The sequence below is a fragment of the Poecile atricapillus genome, chromosome 7, assembly GCF_030490865.1.
Source record: "Poecile atricapillus isolate bPoeAtr1 chromosome 7, bPoeAtr1.hap1, whole genome shotgun sequence".
Lineage (NCBI taxonomy): Eukaryota > Metazoa > Chordata > Aves > Passeriformes > Paridae > Poecile > Poecile atricapillus.
In genome coordinates this window covers 25331867-25348779 of record NC_081255.1, presented here as the reverse complement: position 1 = coordinate 25348779, position 16913 = coordinate 25331867, and the positions used below count along the sequence as shown (strand labels likewise).

The following is a 16913-nucleotide window of genomic DNA, read 5'->3' as shown; positions in this document are numbered from 1 at the left end:
ATGCCGGTAAAAGAAGTTGCTGAAAGCCAAGCTGGAATGGCCTGGAGCTGCGCGCCGCCGGCCCCGTCACACACCGGGAGCAGCTGAACTTTGTGGGGTCTGAACATTTTTCATCTCTGCGAACGCTCCGGGAGCGTCACGGCACAGCCAGGACGGCACCGCACACCTTGTGCCTGACCCAGCCCGGGACAGAGCCAAGAGGGGATTTCTGCCTCTCCAAGGACCATCGCCTCTGAAAAATAAAAGCTGGAGGAGGGTAATTTATCTTTCTTTTCCAGATGACTGAAAATACCGACAGGATCCTGTCTCTCCGGTTTTCATCCGTGAGTAGCATAAGGGAGAGGTGGTTGAGGAACAAAAATGATATCGGTCAAAATCATTCCAGCACCTACTTTTTCCTAAGGAACTTCGTGCCCATAGGGTTTTTCTGCGGGCATTTCCAGGAGTGAGACCGAGGTACCACAGATGCATCCCTACAGGATCATGTAAGAATTTGCAAATGAGAAACGAACCCCATGCAGACCTTCTCTGCCCGCTTTGCAGTACATGGTTTGGTGTAAGCACAGCAATTCTCACCTCTTTCTCTCCCTTTTAAGTCTCTTGAGCTTGGAGACCTCTTTCCTCATTGCAATTATGATTATTTGCAACATCAGTGCCATCAAAGATTGGAGCACTTTCCTTTCCCAAATCCTCCCCAGCGTTAACAAGACTCTGAACTTGGTACAGCAAGTGGAAGCCACCACCAGCTCGGTGGTAAGTGTCCTCCAGGACCCCGAGCAGGACAGCTACCTGTCCAATAGCCAGTCCATGAACTCCAGCAACTTCACAGCTGGCCTGGACCACTTGTTCCAGTACTCATACTCGGACAATGACCAGCTCTACAAGGAGTACAAACCCCCTCCTCGAGATGCCATTCCTCTGCCCAAGGCTGTCCTCTACCTTCTCATGGCAGCCCTGGTGGTGGTGGCAGTGGCGTACGCCATCGTCGGCCATCTCATCAAGGACCTCATTTACGACTTTGTAGGTGAGTGTGGGCTTCACGCGCTGTGTGCTTGTGGCCAAAAACAGCCTGGTGCCAAGCCTGGACGTGCTGCCTTGCGTCTCTCCTTTGATTTGGGTGGGGTTTAGACCAAGCCTTGACCCTTTCACATTTGCAAGAGTGTTAGTTTATTTAATGTGCTGGGTTCTCCAAGTTGAGTTCTGTGTTGACCATCTTCCCAGAGGAAATCCTTGGGTTTAGCCCCCTTCCTAAAGGAGCAGCTTTTGCGCCTGTGTGCCTGTGTATAAATGTGTGTGCGTGAGGCTGTGTTGCCAAATGGCTGTAAAATCCCTTGGCCAGTTTCAACTGAGCTTGGATTAGAGGTCTCCAATATGAAAAGTTTCATGGCAACAGACACCTGAGCTCAGGATAACAACCCACTAGTGCATAGTGAGAGAAAATCTGCCATATGAGCTTAACCCCTTATTAGGCACCAGTGAGTCCACAAACTCCTAGGAAACACAGCTCAGCAGTCTGGTTCTCTTGTTACCTCAGAACAGCCATCACAGCCCCTGCAACAAATCCACGCAATGACAGCCCAAAGAGGGTGCATTGTTTTGAGATCTGGCTTCCTCCTCTTTGGTTTAATCCTGTTGCTGATGGACGCTGTCCCTCTCCATCAGGGCCACAAACACTGCTGGCTGCTGTGGTCAGGCAGAGTGCAGGCAGAGGTGCTTGGCTGCTTATGACAAACCCTCAGTGATACTCTTTCTTGCTCTTTGCCCTATCATTTGTAAGGCTGGTCGTGCTGGGGAGTGCAAATGTGCCCAATTCCCACCTGAACCTCTGATTCTTTTGGCCCCTACACCCTGGCAGCCATCATGTCCTTTTTGGGGGTCAGGGTCTTGCTTCAGCATGCTGGCGACAGTTTTCCAGCTTGGATAGGGAGCCAGAAGGGATCCCCAGAGGGATTTAAGCTCCTGGCTCCTGCAGATGTGCACACCCCCCAAAAGCTCTGGGAACAAAGCCCTGCACAGGAAAGCGAGGCTGAAATCCCTTTGCACAGCCTTGCTCGGAGCCTGACCGTCAGTCAGGGTTGAAGCCCTGCAGGCTCCATCTCTGCGGGGGGGGGAAAGATCACACTCATCTGGGACAAAATCCACGTGTTCATTCATGATTCTGCTTTATATCCCTGCTCCTGGGACACATGAGGCACACACCAGTCAAAACTCCAACCAGTGCTGAGGTGAGGGCAAGCCAAGTCCTTTGGGCAGAGGGTCATGACCGGGCAAGGGCCAGCAGATCCAGGACACAGGGATTTAGAGAGGAGCTATTTGGGACAAGAAAGGTCAAACCTCCTGGCAGGGAGCAGTACTTGGGGTCTCACATGAGGCTGGAAAACAGCAGGGAGCTGCTGCTGAGGAGTTTTTCTTTGCTCCAGATGGAAGGGAACGGATATATTGTCTTAAAGTGTTAAATTTAACACTTAATCAGCAGCTTGCTGGGGCTGTAACATCATCTGGCTCTGTCTGATTCAGCGCTGCCTTCCCCACAAAGGTAGGCAGTGGGGACAGTACCTAAAAATACACCCACTCCTGTCCCAGGATGCTGAAAGGACCAGGTCAGGCCAGGTTAGAAAGTCCCCTGAGGCAGGGCCAGTCCACTCCCAGTGCCCGCAGAGCAGACACCCCTGCTGCCATGGCTGAGGTGCCTGATGCAGGAGAGCACAGATGTGGGTGCTCAAAACCCCCCCTTGGGTGGGTACTGCAAAGCAGGGCAAAATCCACAGAAATGCCATGCCCCTCCAGGCACACAGGGAGCTGCAGCTGTGGTCAGGGGGCCCCAGATGTGCTGCTTCCAACTCGGCACTAACATTCACTGGTGACCTTTAACTTCAGCCTCTGCGTGGGACGAGGTCAGCAGGGTGCACCTTCTTTGGCAAAGCCCTTTGCAAAGGGACTCCACAGCCTTTCACAGCACCATGGCCATGCCAGGGCTGGACAAGCACAGGTACAGAACTGGGGTCTGCCCGCTTCCTGGCACTTTGGAGCAAAGTGACCACTATTGCCACTTTTCCCAGTTTAACACCCCTTGCTGATGGCAAAGCATCCTCCCTGCCCTGGGTGGAGGCAATATCTCTGCAAGCTAGGGTCAGAAATCCAGATGTGAGCTTCCTCCCCCTCCAGGCACAGAGGAGAAGGCATTTCCCAAACTCCAGCAGCACCCCTGAGTGCCGAAGGCTGCCTCCAGCTCATCCTAGTTAGCACTCCAGGCCCATCTTCCCACAGTTTATACCCTCAAAATGAGCCAGTCCTCGGAAGAGAGCGGACGAAAGTGTGTTTGTTAACACTGCCAAGGAACAGCCTTTAAAGAGAAGGTTTCATTTGAATGAGTTTGCATAAAATTACTTCAGGGACAGGACAGAGAGACCAAGGGATAGTAAATAAGAAGCTGCTCTATTAGCTCCCTTAACACAATGCCTGGATTTATATACTCGGCAGCAGCTCCAGCCTCTGCTATCAGCGTTTCTGCACTAATCATGTTCAGAAATATAGAGGGAGAGATGGAAATAAGATGCCAAAGGGCTGGAGCCTGTTTCAGAGAGATTAAAGTGGGAATAGTTAATCGCTGCTTTAAACAGTCACTCAGAGGCATCAGGGATGATTATGACTCCTCAATAACAGCTTGTCGGACACGGACTGGGGAGTCGAAGCGTCACCCAGCCCCCTGCACGCTCAGGAACAGCGAGAAGCAGGTGCTGGGCTCAGTTTCGGATGGTGAAGGGGTTCTCGGGATGCTGCCAAGGTTTTTTCCCTTTAAAATCAAAACGGGTATTTGAGACACCGACACCTCTCTTGCAGATGCTTCTTAAAAAATCAATTAGAGCTTGCCCAGGCATCCCCAGGGGCACATGAGCACCGTGGGCTGGGGAGGAGTGGGAATGGGAGGCTGCATTGGAGAAGGAGAAAAGATGCAATGTTGGAGAGTGGGAAGGCAGAGCACTTGGATATGGATAAGTGGGCTCTGAAAGAGCCCCTCTTCAGCTCTTCCTGGAGAGACCTGGCCAAGGAGAGCCCCAACACCATTCTCTCCAGTCCCTCCTGCTTGCTCCAAGCTGACCAAGTCTCAATTTGGCTTGCCCAAAACTCATCAGATGTCCCTGCCTGGGGTTGGACGCAAGCCGAGGAGGGTGGGAAGGAGCCTCCTGCGTGAGCACAGCTCAAACCCCACCACCAGTTCAGGCAAATTGGGTCGAAGCATTTGGAAAGCTGCTTAACTCGGAAGCGCTGGAGAGCTGCCAGAGCCAGCGCTGCGGCGAAGAGCTGGCTTGGCAAATGACAAGCCTGTCACCAACGTACGAGGCTCCTAATTACTGCAATCCTTGGGAATCAGCCCGCCCTCCCTCCTCCGTCCCCAGCAGCTCGCTGAATATCACTCCTATTTAAACATTAAAAAAAAAAAAAAAAAAAAAAAAGGAGGAAAAGGGGGAAAAAATAAAAAGTTTGACGGGAAACAAAGCTGTTGCCATGGAGACTGCACGCGTGTGGTCGCCGGGAAAGGGAGAGCATCTCGCTCCTGCATGGGAACCGCACGGGAAGGGTTTGATGGTTTGCATGGGAGCAATGCCTTGCAGGGAGACCTTGGCTGGTGTCACCTGGTTCAGTCAAGGTCTCCTCTGGGCTGCTGATCTCCAGAGGAGACCTTGGAGGAAATTTTCCCTTGGGAATGTGTCCAAGGCAGATGCTCAGCTGGGGCAAGGCAGGGCAGGTCACTGACACTGGCAGGACTGTGCTGGTCAATGGCTTTGGGACTGCCCAAAACCCTACGCCATCCTTGGAAGAGGGTCTTTCTTTTCTTTGCCCTTTTGACCCACCAGCCATATTTTTATTTTTCAGCCTTATCTCCAACAGCCACATTTCAGGCTTCTTTAGGAAACTGTCTCCTTGAGCAAAGAAATTGTGCATAAATGTAGCATTGCTGAAAATAGCTGCTGGGTGATCCTGCAGGGACACGGGATCCACTTTTAATTGTTCCACACAGAACCACAGTGCTCTGAGGATAATTCAGCCCACGGCAGGGATTGCAGGCAGCGTCTTAGGCCCATCAGAGAGAACTTATATATCTTCTTTTCAAAGCCTGTTTCAAGGATAATTCCTTTTCCTCTCAAAGTTGTGGGAAGAAACCACATCAGGCTCCCTTCTGCTTTTCCATGTGTGCTAACCCACCTCTGACAGTGACCCCCTGCCTGTATCCCTTCTGGTGCATGGGGGTGCATCAGGAGCTCCTTAGGCGTTTTTTAGGGAAGCAGTGGCTGCTGTAGGATAATTCACCACTCCCACTCACAGGCTGGGGCTGTTGGCCGGACAATGGGTCTGGCCCTGCAAGAAGGGCCCACTCCAGGACAGCTGCATTTGCAGCCAAACCTTAGGAGCTCAGAGCCGGAGGAGAGGGATGGCTTCCAGCACACACTGACAGGCATTGACCGAGGCCTCAGGGATGCGCCGTCCCACAGCAGCCTTCCCATTCCTGCTGCCTCCATCCAGGGATGGGCTGTGTCAGGTCCTTGGGATGAGGGCTGTGCTCGTCTACTGCCCTGCAAGCACTGGTCTTCCCTGAGCTGAGACCAAGCAGGGCTCCTCACTCTCTGGTCACCTTCACTGTGCCTCTGGAAGATATGGATAGCACATATCCACCCCCAGGAGCATGCCTGCCTCCCACCTGCCACACCTGAGTCACCACCTCTCAGACACCCATTCTCTGAGGCTGCAATGCTGCCTGATGGATGGGATCGAATGCAGGGTTGCTCTGGTGCAGAGAAGCTGTTTTTTAAGAGAACATCATAATTAATTGAATGCCTTTTCCATGTCACCCCTTTTCCCACCAGATGCTTCATGCTGGTGACAGCTCAGCAGAGGAACAGTGTCCTTACCTGTCCATCAGCAAAGCAGAGTGCTCATGCTGTTTGGGGTGCAGGACAATTCTGACTCAGCCAGCACAGCAAAGCTGAGAAATTTCTGCAAAACAGGGAAGGAAGAACAAACCCCAGCATCAAATTCATCTAGAAAGAAGTGAATCTGAGGGGGAGAGGGGGGTTTCTAACAAATTACTGTTGCCAGGGGCAGACATAGATTTTCCATCAGAACAAACCTGGGAGTTTTCTGCTGATTTTGCTAATGAATAAGTAGAGCCTGTCCTGCAAATGAGACAGATACAACATCCAGCTGTGACTGCTGCATCATGTCAAAGACATGAGGGATACCCTTGAACTCATCCATCGGGAATGCTCTGGCCAGAGCTGGCCCTGCCTTGCTGCAGAGCACAATGTGATTGCTGGGTCAGGACTTGTTTCAAAGAAAGAGGTGCTTCTGCTCCTGCTGATGGGAAAAAGAGCTTTTTTAGCCGCTGCTTTCACACCCAGCTCCATTTAAAGCAAAACTAGAGCACGAGTTTGATTGTTCATCGAACATGTTGCCCCTTCCCTTCCTGTTTCCATCTCTACAGGGACTGTGAATGTCTCACTCACCAGACTGCATTTAAATTTCAGCCCTTTCTCCCACCCCCTTCTGCTCTCCTTTGGGATGTCTCTTTATCAGCAGCTGAAGTGCCTCACAGACATCCCACCCTGCCACCAATGAATGCAGGGGACCGGGCCACCCTCCTGGGGTGACAGTGGGCACCGAGCAACCCTGTGCCCCTCTGCAGCCAGACAACAGGAGGCTGCTGCCTGCACTGTCAGGGGTTTCTGAGCAAGGACCAGCCCTCATGCTGCTGGTACGAGAAGGGCACACTGTGCCATCTGGGCAGCCCCAGTGTTTTTCTGTCCCCAAAAATACGGCATATCCCAGGGGTCCTGCTTCCAGGGGTGCTGTCGAAGAGGTGGACAGAGCCAGGGAGGTGCAGGGGCATTTTGTGCCACACCACTCTGCTACTTGGGGATAGTAATAATAATAATAGTAATAATAATAATAGTAATAATAATAATAATAATAATAATAATAATTAATAATAATAATAATAATAATAATAATAATAATAATAACAACAACAACAACAACAGACTTGCTATTCCATGGCTCCTGATCTGCCCAATCTGCTCTATCTCCTCTCTCCAGCTGCTTTGGATAAATCACTTTGTATCGATCTCACCCCATTTCAGCACTTCCCACCTCTCTATTGGCCCTGCAGACCCCAGCAGGCACACTGAGCCTCGGCAGCACCTGATGAGCAGGAAGAGGTGTCTCTGGGCTAGATGCTGCTCCCCAGCCTGGCTGAGAAAGTCACTTTGTCCTTCTCTTTTATCCAAGACATTCACATACACACCATGTGCATGCCCTGCATTTTGCAGCATGTGTTATGAGCTCCTTCCAGAGGCTGGGTAGGGGCAGAAAATGCTTTTCCTTGTCTCCAAAGTGTGACTGTCCTGGGTGTGGACGTGCCACAATCCCAGGAGCGCACTGTTATCCTTGCTCACCTCAGGCCTGCCCTCACCTGTCCCAGGCCCATTAGATGTCATTAGGGTCAGCCCAACTTTGCTCACCTTCTGGCTGGAGATTGTTTGAACCCACATGTGGACTTAGATCCAAAAGAGGATTTTGTTTTCCTCCCAGTGTGTATTTTTTGTGGCTCATGCATTCCCTCTGCCAGCTGTAAGGGATGGAGAGAGAAGCACCTGACATGGTGCTGAGGCTGCAGCTCCCTTCAGCTGGTCAGCACCACCCCTAGGCTCCCAGCCCTTGGCCCCCAGCCCTTGGCCACCCCCCTTACCCGATTATACCCCCCTGCAGGGTTCATTATCCAAGGTTTCCAGCCTGTGTTGGCGCATGACCTGAGGTTGTGCCTCCCATCCCCTGCAAAGTTCCTTCCGCATCAGCGCGAGGTTTAATCCCATTGACGCCAAAGATGTGCAGGTCTCCTCTCTCTTCTCCTTCATCCCTCCCCAGACATGCCGTGGGTGACCCTGGGAGACCTTGGCTTCTCATCCACAAACTGAGAAGAGCCAGAGGGAGAAAGAGGGGATGACTGAGCACGGCTGGGACGGAGCTGGTGCTGGCTGGCAGGGGACATGAGGGCGCTGACATTTTTATGGTTGTTTCTCCGGGGTCCTGCTGGCAGGAGATTCTCTGCCAGCTCCACGGGGCCGCACTCCCCTCTTCCACACATGGCAACACGCTGAAGTTACAGGCCATAAATGGCCACAAATAACATGTAATTGTGTAATTACTTCACTCCTTACTTACACAGTCAAATCATAAAGGCATCGAAGTAAATACCCTCTAATGACAGCCTAATTACATCTTCCTGCAGATTACTGGGTAATTAGATCCAGCAGGCTCCAGAAATAATTCCCAGGGAAGCAGTGGTTGGGATTAGCACGCACAATCCAGCCTGCTCTTACCCAGGAGTCAGACTACAGCAGCCTCACACGAGCCACCTTCCCCAGCCACCCCAGCCAGCCACATCCCCTTGGGTGATGATGCACTGTGACACTTTTCCCATACAAATGGCTTTTGCTGGTGCCCTTGGTGCTCTCCAAAACACCCATCCCCTGCACTTCTGCCTTTACCACAGTGCCTCATCCAGCTCTTGATTCTTTTTCTGCCCACAAATGTCACCAGGGGTTCATCATCTGGCCACCAAATGGCACTTACCCCATCACAGGCATGCAACGCTCTTTGCTTCCTGTTTCACACAGCAATCCTTATCCAGTGGCTCCCGGGATATTTTAGGACCCATCACCCCTTTTTCTGCAGGTTATTCCCCTTCTTCCCCACTGCTCCCACTGCAGTTTTACAGCTGACGTCAAGGAAAGCAAGCTGAGAACTTTAATAGTATTTGTAGGAAGCAATCTTGTTACTGCCTTCGGATTCTCCTCACAGCAAGCAGCTGTGTGGGGGCTGGAGGAGCCTGCAAGGTCTTGGGGGCAAGAGGCTCTGTTTGGGATGGACCAGACAGGGCCAGACCAGGAAGAAGGGAGTGCTTGGCCTTTAGTCTAAACCCAGTAAAGCCAAGCAAAATCAAAGCTATAAAGGAAAAAAGCCCTAAATGAGCCTTCTGGGCTTGGCTGACTTCCTGTGGGAAGGGTTGGGATGGGGAGCCCAGTCTCTGGTGGGGGCTGTGGGTTGTGCAAGCAAAAGCTAAATGTCCTGGTTGGGACCCAGGGCAGATGCAGGGCTCCCCAAAAACCTTTGGACCAATTTTTGCTGAGTTTCCCAACCACCCTTGCCAGCACTGCAGTGGCTGAGGGAAATGTGCTGGTTCTTCTCCTGCCTTGCCTGTTGGACAACCAGCAAACCCTGCTAGCACAGTGATGACAGTGAAGGCAATTGGAAAACCAACGAAAAACAGTCACTCTCTGGGCATGTTGCCTGTGCCCAGTGTGGTGGGAGCTCTACCCTCCTTGGAGACAGCCCCCTCCTCCAGCCAGCCCCTGCTGGCAGTGGGGCACATCCACCTCCACTCCCTGCCCAGTTCCTCTGGCAGGGTGGTCACCTACTCTGGCTCCAGGGCATGGGCATCATCCTGAAAGTCAGGTTCTGCTCTCTTGGGGATGGTGTGGCCACATGGCTTCAGGCTGGAGAAAAAAATTCAAATATTGCATTGCAAAAACAGCAAAACTTTTGGCTTTTCCTAAAAGGAAAAAAAAAAAAAAGAAAAAAAAAAAAAAAAGAGAGGGAGAAAAAGGAGAAGTTTTGGGGCTCTCAAAAGCCCAAAATTTGACCTGCAGTTTGCACACTGAGCACAGGGTGGCCCACAGGTCATTCCTGTCTCTCTGCTCACACCTGAAGAAATGTCTGGACACCACTGGTGAGCCAAGAAATGAGATCTTCCACTCACTTCACACCTGTCATCCCACCCTGGCATTTGCCATCATTCAGTCCCAGTTTTGCTGCAAAACTTTTCCACAGTCCATGAGAAAGACCTCATGGTCTTCATCACCTCACTGGGATGACATTTCTGTGTCCCTGCTCCATCAGGAAGCCTGTGTCCTCTGCTGAAGAGTCATAACTGGAATGTCCTGTGGGGACACAAAATACCCCACTCTGCAAAGGAGATAAATTGTATTTTGTGACATCCAGTGGTGAATAAGCAGGGTTCCTCAGGAACAACAAAACCAGGCTGGTCCGTTTTTCTGCCTCCTGACAGTGAAGCCACCTCTGCTTTGTTTTTGGTAGCAGAGCTAGGAAATACATTGCTAGAGACCCCAGATGCACACTTCACTTTGGAGGCACTTCACTCTCATTTTGGGGATTAACAGCGTGATTTCATCTGCCTAAACCAGGAGGGTTTCCAGAAACCAGCAGCCTGAAGACCAGCCCAGAGCTGGGCAGAGCAGAGACCCCAACACCAGGGGAGTGGAGGGATCTAAAGGGGCAGGGGTGGGCAAAGGACACTCCTGGAGGGGTAAGCACCCAGAGCTAGAGGCAGGGTGCAGCGGGAGGCAACAATTTTTGAGCCCCCTTTAACTCTGGGAACAGCCAGAGGTAACCAGGGCCTTGTTTTGTGCTTTTCCCTTCCCCAGACTGGATCTTTGGCCCCAGCCCGGATGACAACAGCAACAAGAGCGACATCAACTGCATCAGCAACAGCGTCAACGAGATGAGTGAGCTGCCCGAGGCTCCGCGGCACCGGGAGCGCCAGCCCCAGGACGTGGTCATTGCCATCAGCGAGACTTGCCACTTGCCACAGCAGACGTGACCGGCACCACGGCCGGGCCGGGCGGGACGGAGCAGCGGGATGGAGCAGCAGGATGGAGGGGAGGGATGGAGCAGAGGGATGGAGCCCAAGGATGGAGCAGTGAAACAGTGCAGCAGCCGCCTTGCAGGACCGGGCAGGGAGAGGAAGGGATGGGCAGAGCCGGCACCGTGGAGCAAAGCCCTTCTCCCCCTGGTTTTACCAGCCTCTGTGGACCTTGCCGGGGTGGGTGCCATCACCCCTTCTCCCAGGCTTGTCAGCCCTGTCCTGACATCTGCCCTTGGGTTTGTGACCCCCTCTTTGTTCTCTGTGAATAGCAAAAAAGAAAAAGCAAATGCAAAATACACCCACCAAGCAAAGCTTGCAAGAGAAATGAGCTGGAGAGAGGCCGGGCGGTCCTTTGGTGTGGGAATGGAGTGGGGAAAAGGGCAAAGGAGACAAGGAGGCTGCAGAGAAATGCGGGTGTCTGCATTTCTGAGGACAGGCCCAGGACACAGCAGGGAGCTGGGAGCTGCAGAAAGGCACAGAAAGGTCAGCAGGGGCCAAATGCTCTGGTACATTGGTGATCTGCCTGGGCCATCGCTCCTGCCTTTAGCTTCACAGCCCCAGATCACAGCCCTTTTCAGCAGGTGTGTCCTGTGGCTCTGAGACAGCAGGGTGACAGCCCAAATTTCTCAGGGAGCCTTATTCCTCTATGCCTGTAGCCAAGCCAGGGCCATCACATTCCCTCTGCCACATCTCTGCTTGAGCCCAGCACCCCCTGACAGGGAGCAGCCCTGTTGGGACCAGGTACAACCCCTTTTTCTGAGGAATGTTGCTGGAGAGGAGGACAGGGACCCATCTGCATGGAATCCAAACTCTTTATGGGGAAAATAGCCCGTATATGTCTGCATCCTTCAGCCTCATCCCAGCGTGACCACCTCCTACATCACCCCCAAACTTCCTGCCACCCCAAGGGCTGCTGGCTCTGTACTGGGGACAGCCCCACACGCATTGATGGAGCAGGGAGAACTCCCTTTTCTCCCTGGATGCCTTCCTCTTCCCAGCCAGAGCACCACCAACCAAAACTGCCCTTCTCTCTGCCCAAAGACATCCTTTCCCATTTGTAACTCCAGGCAGATCCCTGCTCCTCCCTGTTTAAGGGATCAGGGGAAACCAGCAAAATGTGAGGGGCAAGCCCCCAAACCGTGTGGGAAAAGGAGCATCCTGATGGTTTCATTGCGATGTCAAGATCACCTCTTACCCCACTAAGGGTTTTAAACCGGGATCCATGATTTCTCTGTATAGCAGACAAGAGGCACTGGGACCAAGCTCATTCCTTGTGCCTCCCCCTTATGAAGATCCCTTTACTCTCCACATCTTCCCTGAACTTAAAAGAAAAGGTTATGCTTGACACGCCACAGGGAACAGGCCGTGGTCCAGACTTCTGCCTCTGCATTCAGGGAGACAAGTCCTGCCTTTTCCCAGCCTGCAGTACCCAGCACACCATAAACAGCAGGGGCCAGAACAGCATTTTCCCCTTCTGAAAACGGTTAAGGAAAATGGATGTGGTTTCAAACTCCTGTTCCAATGGCTTTAATGAGAGCCATTACCAGCAGTCCCACGCTGGGGCTTTGTCGGCTTTTCAGCAAGCAAAGGCAGAGGACAGTACTCAGTTACCTCCCCCCATAATTAACCATTTCCAGTCAGACAGTGTTCTGCCGCCATCGTTTTTCTGGGGTTTTTTTTGAATCCTGGGTTTGTAGCGTGGCTGCTCTGGCACCTGCCAGGCTTCCCCTGTGCTGCTGGGGCTGTGGAGGGGAGCTGGACAGCGATGTCCCCGCAGCATGGGGGGGACGCTGGGGCGTGATCCCACCAGTGTCTGCCAGCTCCTGGGAATGAGGTTGCAGCACCAGAGCTGGCTGTGGGCTGGGGAAACTGGGAAGGTCCAGATTCCTGGGGGACAGGAGATTGTACAGGGAGGGGCTGGTTTGCTTGCTCCCCTGCTCTTTCAGCATCAGCAGGCCAGACACCAGGGTCACCCAGGTGTCTCTGGCCACCGCTTGGGAGGGACAGTGAGACCCTCTGTCCCACACTGGCACTGCCCACAGACTGGTCCTTGCCCTGGGGACATGCCACTCACTGGTGGCACTCACAACTGCTGCCCCCCACAGCTGCAGCAACAGCCCAGTGACTTCTCTGCACTGCAGCCCCATCACCCATCAGCTGCTGGGAATAAGGTGGAGGCTTCCCTGAGCATGGAGGCAGGCACCTCCTCTTGCTCCCTTCCTGAGACACTTGGGGTCCCACATGACATCTCTGTTTGACCCCAGGAGATGCTCCTGCACCAAGCAGCAAGTCGCACCCAGGGCTGGCGTGGCTGTCACCCACCCGAGGCCACCATCCTGTGAGCAGGAGCAGAAGGAAGGAGCCCAGCTCCCTCCTGTGGCCACCTGCACCGGGGTCTGCCAGACTGCGCCATTCTGGGAAGGGGCTGGCGAGGAAGCGCCCTCAGCCCCCTCCCCTCAGCCTCTTTGAAGCCCCTCAATTGCAGGGCTGCCAGGAGGGATCCTGGTGTCCATCTCCAGGACTGACCAAGCACTGGGTGATGTTACAGCAGTGTCTGTGGTGAGGGGAAACACCAACCACCTCCCTGAGCTGCGGGGTCACACCTGGTCAGCCCAGGAGCCAGGGCTGGCACCAGAGCTCTGCAGGACCCCGTGGCTGCTTTTGGAACTGACTCCGCTGGACCCTGCCACCAACGGGGGAACACCACAGAGGACAGCTGTTTCCCACACCACCTTCCTTCATGTGCCCCATCATTGCCATCATCTGGCACCTGCCTTCCCCTGCTTTGTCCCCAAACGTGTCACCAGACCCCACACCAGTGCTGAGCTCCGAGGCTGGCTGTGGGCCTGTCAGAGAGCCCCCAGACCATGGAGCCGTTTTGCATCCAGACACTGGAGGCACAGCATGGCTTTTAGCTGCAACAATCTCTGTCCCTCCAAGAATTCAGTGCTTTTTCTGACTGATGACTGCATTTTGGAGGACATCTCCAGTATCCTCAGAGGACTTTTGAAGCAGGGTGGCAGGACAGGACCAGGACGATGAGTGAGGCTGTGAGGATGGGGGAGTGCTGGACATTTTTTGTTTGAGGTGTGCAAATGGTACAGCATCCTCATGTGCTCTTCTCACCCACCATGACCCCCCCTCCAAGGCTCAGCTGTCCCCCTCAGCCCTCTTCTTGCCCCCCACAACCTCTGAGCAAGAGGGACAAGTTTCTGATGATCCAACAGCAGGGATCCAGGAGGAGCATGGAGGGGCTTCTTTGCCCAGGGGAGGATTTTTGGGGATGCTGAGGAGGAAGGCACCTCACGAGTGTGCCAAGCTATTCTGACTGCTCCCATGCCTGCACCTCTTCAGTGCAGGAGGTTGCTCTTTAATTCCCTCCTTCCTCCCCTAAGCGCCTTAGGGAGCAGAGATGAGAGATGCTGGTGCTTTTTATAGCAGCCATAATCCCTGCTGCCCCGAGACACAGGCTGAGCCTCCAAAATGGGGGCTGCTGCCCAAAAACTGCCTCAAAACCCTTTGGCTCCCAGCACTGCCTCTCTCCCAGTGCACAGACCCCAGCTGGGGGTGGTTCTGGACTCAAGACCCCTTTGCAGAAGGTGTGGGACAGCCACAGGTGCTGCACTCTGACAAGGAGGGACAGGCAGACAGACATACAGAGACACATGGATGAGCACCAGAACAACTTCCTGGTCTTCCTGCTCTCCTCCAAGACTTGAGGAACAGGAACCAACCCTGCAGTACTGCCACAAGAAAGTCCTCAAGCATGGGGAGACTTTTTTCTTTCTTTTCTATCTCCCCCAGCTTTACAAAAGGGAAGTTGAGGCAGGGAGGGAGCAGAGAAGAGGCTCCTGGTCCTTCAGCCCAGGAGCAGAGTCCTACACAGGGCAGCTGATGAGCTTTAAAGGTAGATGAAGCCTTTCCTTGGATATAAGCCCCAGGACATGAGCTTCAGCATTTTGTCGAGATCATTTGGTGCTGGGGTGCCTGGTTTCCCTCACCCAGCCTGTGCCTGTGGAGCCACAGATGGCATTTGAGCCATCCTGGCTTCATCCCTGAGAGTGGAGGGGACTAAGGAAAAGGGATGTGAAGTGGGGCAGTGGAAGGTTTGGTGTGGGGCAGGAGCAGGTTCTATTTCCCCTCCTGTCCTTGTCCTGGTGGTCAGTGCTGTCCTTCCACCCAGCCCCAGTCCCTGTCACCAGCCCAGGACCACAGCCACCACGGGAGGGCACAAGCAGCTGCTTTGTTCCCATTGCCATTTCTCTCTCCAGCAGCTCCGACTTTTCTTCTCTCCAGCCAAAAGTCCCCCTGACATTGCACCCTGCCAGGAGGAACCCAACACAGCTCTTGACTTTTACTGTTTCTGTTTTACTGCCCGTGGTTGGGCAGATTAAGTTTTTTCTGCCCACCCACCCCAGATCAGAGGATCTCGCAGGAGAGGACAAATCCTGGCAAAATCCTGCCTAAAGCCATTCCAGCCCTGCCTGCCCACTTTGCCCTGCTGGAGCTCTGGCCCCTGTCTCCCAGAGCTTCTTTACAATACATTTGCTGTAATTTTCCCTTTAAACACCCCACAGGGGAGAAAATAAAACTGACCGGGGGGGTGGGGGGTGGTGTGGTTCTTCTAGGTCAGACTGGGCTGAGACAGAGAAAGAAGATTAATTTCTCAGAAGAGCAATTCAGATTTTTCTGTTGCTCCCCGCTGGGGATGGAGGCAGAGCTGGTGGCAGGAGCACACTCACCTCCTGGGCACACAGGGGCTTTGGCTGTCACCCCTGGGGTGGCACTGAGCAGGACATCCCCAGACCCAAGTCCTGCATGGGAGGTGCAGGGGGATTCTTGCCCAGCGATGGATGATGGAAGTGGGAAGAAGGTGGCATATCAGGGATGCTGATGGGCCAGGGTGGGTGCCCAGCACCCAGGAGGAGGAAGGGGAGAGCTGTGCCACCACTTCCTCCCAGCCCCCTGGCTGGGCTGGAACAGGCAGGGAATGAAGCCCTGAGCCTGTCCTTGTCACCCACCCATGCCCACACACCCACGAGGCCCTGGGCAGTCACACTTGTTTTTCACTCCCGAGGAGTGCTGGGAAGCTCTAAAGCCAGCGGATTATTCTCCAAAGCAAAGGCCTGGCCTGCTGCCATCCCCTGGCAGGCAGCAAACAGCCTGGGGAGGCATTTCCTAAAGGCTCAGCTCCTTCCTGGTTCACACTCTGACTTTGTACCCCCATTCAGGAGCCTCACAGTCACCCAGCTCCAGACACCAGGAATCTCAGGAGGGGGTTCCCAAAGGTGGAGAGGAAGCAGAAGGTTACCAGGAGACCCCACTTGGTGTCTGGGCAGAGCATCCCCTGTCCTGTGTGGCTTCTCCAGAGTGTAATAGAGGTTCAGCAGAACGAGCAGGGGAATGTCTTTTGTTCTCCTCTTTGCACAAAACCTGTAGGAGGTTCTTTGGAAACCTGTGAGCCCGGGGCAGTGGGAAGGAAAAGCTGGAAGTTGTCTGGAAATTCAGGACACAGGAATCCTACACTGGGCTGATTTAACCCAGTACTGGGGTTTCCTGGGCACTGTGGGGAGCAGGCTGGGTGAGGGGTGCTGGCTGGAGGAGAGCTGGATGATGGGGCCAGCCTGGGTACCATGCCCCAAAGGAGTGGACTGAATTCAATTGTCCTAAATTGGAGGCAGCTTTGGCATCAGGGAGCTCTTCCTGGGGATCTGGGGATCACCACTTTGCTGCAACCAGCACCATCACAATATCCCCCCCACTGCCAAATCAGGGCAGGCTGAGAGCAGGGGTTGGGGGCTACACTTGGCCTTTCCTGTGCCCTTTGTTGGCCTCTCTTGCCCCACACTGTCTGCAGTGGGTCAGGCAGCACAAGACCAGAGCTCTGCTCACAGCGCTGCTCCCCAGAAAGGGATAACCGGGAGCTGCACAGGGAACAGCACAAGGGGCAACAGGGAGCACCAATCTCCAGATAAGAGGAGGGTGAGGGTGCTGTGATCCAGCCCCACGGGCTGTGCTTGCACCCACACACCCCCTGCACCCACCCCCAGGGTTGCCCCACAGTGATGCTCCCCATACCAGCGAGCCCATGGAGGGGTGCGGGGCCACAGGGCCACCAGACCAAAGGCCACGGAGGTTGGCCACCTCCCTTCCGACCATAGGGACCGTGCTCTTTTTCCCCTGAGAAAAGGAT

General features: G+C 53.8%; 1 protein-coding gene across 1 annotated transcript; it reads left to right on the top strand.

Annotated features, from left to right (window-relative positions):
- The first annotated feature begins 440 nt into the window (after positions 1 to 440).
- LOC131581073 (uncharacterized) lies at positions 441 to 11026 on the top strand. The gene is made up of 2 exons (XM_058842952.1): positions 441 to 1024; positions 10500 to 11026. Exons 1-2 carry the CDS (start codon positions 547 to 549, stop codon positions 10673 to 10675), a joined length of 654 nt encoding a protein of 217 aa, XP_058698935.1. The 5' UTR covers positions 441 to 546; the 3' UTR covers positions 10676 to 11026.
- Positions 11027 to 16913: the final 5887 nt, after the last annotated feature.

Coding starts and splice junctions, on each gene's coding strand:
- LOC131581073 (XM_058842952.1), top strand. CDS start 547: ATGGTTTGGTGTAAGCACAGCAATTCTCACCTCTTTCTCTCCCTTTTA. Junction 1,025..10,499: donor CCTCATTTACGACTTTGTAG/GTGAGTGTGGGC, acceptor TCCCTTCCCCAG/ACTGGATCTTTGGCCCCAGC.